This window comes from Morone saxatilis, unplaced genomic scaffold, assembly GCF_004916995.1.
Source record: "Morone saxatilis isolate NCDOM2014 unplaced genomic scaffold, NCSU_SB_2.0 Contig18, whole genome shotgun sequence".
Lineage (NCBI taxonomy): Eukaryota > Metazoa > Chordata > Actinopteri > Moronidae > Morone > Morone saxatilis.
Window position 1 is genome coordinate 8,506,555 of NW_023339740.1, and position 4,334 is coordinate 8,510,888.

The window sequence follows — 4,334 nt, forward strand, 5'->3', positions numbered from 1 at the left end:
CTCCAGTATACCCTCCTATGTTCCCTTTTAGTTCTCTTGACAAGGCTGGTGTCTTTCCAGGGCTGGTTTGATTCTGGCATCCTTTGAGCCCAGTGAACTCAGAAGTCTTGTAGTTGATGAAAGCCCGGCAAGCTTCTCCTTTCCCACGGGGTAAACCTCTTTCTTTCATACTCCTCCCACCCTCTCCTCAGAAGTTTTTCTTCGTTTAAACTGAACACCAAAAACAACCAGTTGCTTGCCATGAAAGAGTCCTGCTTGTTTGACGTTTGTAGGGACCCAGATTCAAAATGGAGAACACCAACAGGGTTTTCTCCTCTTGAGCGGGTCCAGGGTGGGAATTTCCACTTCCCCATACACGCTTTCTTTTCTGAGAGTGTAGGGATAAAGGACAGTTTTGAGGCCTGGTCTCCCACACCTTGAGTTCCCTTCCCCTTTAGTCAGGACTGATGGGCATTCCTTGAGTGAACGCCTGTCACCTTTCTGAAACAAGTTGGTTTACATGGGTGTTTTCATATGTATTAAAAAGAACAAAATTCCATGTTTGGGTGAATGAGGCAGGTTAAACTCGTATTGTAGGTGTGGAAAGGAGTACATCCAATGAGGGAAGATGGAGTTCTCTCAGGCTGCCGGTCAAGGGGATGGAGGTCCGTCGTTGCCATATCTCTCCAGCTCTGCACGAGTCTGTTGTAGTTTCTCCTCTATCTGCTCTTCAAGTCGAGGCAGGGATCTCTGCAAATTACACAGTGAGCAAAACCTTAACACCTAAGATGGTCTATTAATCATTTACACAGTAGATTCTTTAGGGGAAGCAACAAGTAACATTCACCTCAATGTGATGCACCAGCTCAAGTGTGAGTCACATTAAAAATGAGGAGTCAGTGCCAAAAGGCAGATGGAAAAAATTCAACTATTGAACAGTATGAAGCATCTAGCAAAATGATGGAGGAAACCAAAACAAAGCTAGATAGATTGCCACTGACTGTAACTTACCACTCCCTCTCGGCAGAGCCACCCCTGACAGCGCCTCCAACACGGAGCTCTTCCCCGAGCTTTGGTCTCCAATCACGGCGATAGCAGGCAGCGCCAAGTCCTTCTCTACACCCAGAGAGCGAAGAGAGTCAATGAGGTCAATGCAGGGACGCACCTTCTCCTCATACTGCTGGTTCAGAGTGTTCATGATGAGGACTTCTTGTCTCCTGTAAAAAGGAAATGAAAGATAACTAAATGAAAATTCTTGCCAGTGTTGTCGAAAGTCAGCTTTTAATCAGCTCAGTGTGACGGATGTAAATAGTGCACATCGTGCTGCAACCAGAAAAATAGGGTGTGTTCCTCATGTGACAAATGCTTTAGTTTTAAGGTTTTGTGAAGGAGCCTACCTAGTTGACTAGTCAGGGTCAATACTTGAGGTAATATACTGTAAATTCAACTTAGGCACATTTTATGTAAAATAGATAACAGGTGGTTTTAGAGAGATATTCATGGGGTGGCTTGGTGGCATGGCGACTTTAAGGGGTGGCGAAAATATATGCGTCAATCACAAGCAATCACATATATCAATGTTTGCTTAGAAAAGCTTCTCAAATGACATATTTGAACTCAAAAACTAAATTCTAATGGCACAAACAGTTCGTCTGTGGACCTCTTTTATGGGCCCATTGTCAGAGATGTTTTTGTTACTTTTTTTCTGCTTTTTTTTTTTATTTAAAAGTTGCATTCCTGAATAAACCATTCATACATGACACAACGCTCTACAGTTTATTCCAGCGATATCAGTCTTCACTGTCACGTGAAAAGCACACCACTCTCCCTGTGGTCACACTTGAATGTGGGGTGAAAAACCTGCTGTCACAGGAGAGATATACAAACAAATTTTCTCTTTTCTTTGTTCATATCCACGATTAGTTATTATTAGGTTAGTATCCATTGCTTTCTGGGATTCACCAATGTTACCTTTGCTTTCCGAGAAGTCGAGAGAAAAAAAACCATTTTGTTTTCACGGTCCACAAATTGTTTGTCCAACGCAAGTAAAGATACGTTTTAAACAACATCATTAATAATGTAAAATCTAATTTTGATTATTATGTTTAAGATTAATCATAATGATTGGATTATTACATTTGTGGGCTAAATAAATACTATTTGTCCTTTGACCCCTACTGCATGCACTCAGCTTCTTAATGACTTATATTCTTTGTGTGTCATGCATCAACACCACACACCTTCAGTAAAAGGCATTCCTGATGTTGCATGTGGTTTTACAAAAGAAAAGTAAGAAAAGTAGTCAAGAATGTAAGAGAGCTTGAGAGAGAAGTTCAAATTTTCTTTCTTAAATTCTCACCTCAGTTATTTAAAAACAAAAATCTAAGCTAATGTATTAAATTTGGCAGAATTTGGCACCAAACTGGGGTGGCCAGACAATTTTAGGGGTGACAGCTGCCCCCGATGCCACCCCTCTAGATCTGCCTAGTGTCACACTTATAAAGTAAAACTCCTTTTTGAATTATATGAACAATGGGTCTAAGTCTCCACATTATGACTCTATAATATATTTTACTCTGCATTCTGCCATGTTTTCATAGAAACAAAAATGTGCAAAATGGGAATGTGAGATACTTCTTTTAAGCAAATGTTCTAGAGCAACAACACCTCAGTAGTGGTCACAAATATGCAACAGAAAACAGCTGCTCAAAAAGAAAGTTACTTTAATTAAAATGTAAAATATACAAAAACCTGTAAGAAAGCCAAAGTGGAATGTTGAAGTAATGCTGGGCAAATTAAGGTGCGTAACGTGATTATGTGTTTGTCAACAAAGTTAGCAAAAATTATTTTACAAAAAACTCAAGTAAATAACCTTATGTCAATTTTGTATGTGATGCATTATCAATACACTATACCTATTTGAGGCACTCATAAAGAAAATTCATTAAAATCAAACACTAGCTTCAGCAATACAAGAGAATTTACGTTATTTGTTTATTTTCTGTTTATTTTAGAGGATAAGTCATGTAAACATTACAATCTTTGGCACATGGTTTTACAGTTCTTGACTGTTATACTGTACACACCACCATTACAAACAACCAGTCTAACCTTATATTTATTAGCTAACTTGTTCATTTCTCACTGTACACTCTACAAGAAATATATAACTAGTGGGCTATGACTCATAAACAAACAGTCATGTAGTTAAAAATCAAACCTGGCACACTGTAATGATTCCCCTTTGGATCAGCAAACTTGAGGAAGCTACAGGCGAAACACGTCGCTCACTCCTAATAAATCACAGTAAAGTCATTTCTGTGTGCGGTGGTAAATTAGGATTCTTGAATATATAACTAGTATTTTAACCTAATATTACATTAATGCTACTTAAGTTTTACGTTATTAAATGTTGTTAAATAAAGTTCTTGTGGGGAAAGTGCTTCAAAAGAGTAGACACACCTCCCTCCTGTTGGACCCTCTTACAATGATGGCTCACTGGGACACTCCAATGGAACTGAGCCTCAATATTAATATTATTAGTTAAAACTGTACTTTTTCTGTTATTACTGGTGAAAATGTCTGTAAAGCTGAACCCCTAAAATATATGCTTAGACCAAACATGCCTGCTTCAGATTAATTTAGAGGCAGCTCTTGTGGTTCAATGTAGGGTGTCAAATCAAAAGCAAAACTATACTACTCAAAAACCCAGAAAAAAACAACAAACACAACAAAATATGCACAATAACTAACATGGAATGGAATACGTCTGAAATTATTCATGAAACATAAGCACATAATAGAATATATAATCTGATAATGTAACAACTCCCTCTTTTTATTTTAATAAAATACATGACTAATTATGCCAAAAACATATAAATCTATGTAACCAATATAATATCTGAGCGTCTTCTTCTATTAAAAATCTGGTTTGCACTACAGTTGTGTTGTGTTGAAGTTGTATATGTTCATGCTGAAGTCAATCAACAGAAGGCGTGCCTTTGACAGGCGCTCAAGGCGCTTCTGAAGGTGGATTCTCTTGTTTGTTATGCCAGAGTCTTCGTGAAGCAGGACCTTGTTTTTCTCTTTGTCCTGAAGCATCTGCAGCATCTCTCTCTGCAGTTGGATGGCAGACTCCTGCAACATCTGGTAGCGGATCACCAGGGGGATCTGGTCAGCCAGACGCTGGCCAGCAATCTGTGGTTTGGAGAGGGGAAAGTAGTAGTTTAAGGTATTTGCTAATGAAGTCAAGTCTAGATACTTACTGCTGTAATAAACATTTCAAACATGAGTTGTCTGACTGAACTAATTATTACTATGATTTCACTATTCCTCCCCACTGCAATAAGACT

General features: G+C 38.6%; 2 protein-coding genes across 2 annotated transcripts in view; both read right to left on the bottom strand.

The window, feature by feature from the left end:
• LOC118328103 (interferon-induced GTP-binding protein Mx-like) overlaps positions 1-1,181 on the bottom strand; it is a 4,696-nt gene extending 3,515 nt beyond the window's left edge. Inside the window, exon 1 of the mRNA XM_035661708.1 lies at positions 991-1,181. Within this exon, the coding sequence (XP_035517601.1) occupies positions 991-1,177 (187 nt within the window). The 5' untranslated portion in view covers positions 1,178-1,181. The remainder of the gene's footprint in view (positions 1-990) is intronic.
• A 1,793-nt stretch (positions 1,182-2,974) lies between these two features.
• Positions 2,975-4,334, bottom strand: part of LOC118328821 (interferon-induced GTP-binding protein Mx-like) — an 8,956-nt gene continuing 7,596 nt past the window's right edge. The window contains 1 exon segment of the mRNA XM_035662734.1: positions 2,975-4,179. Coding sequence (XP_035518627.1) covers positions 3,919-4,179 — 261 coding nt within the window. The 3' untranslated portion in view covers positions 2,975-3,918.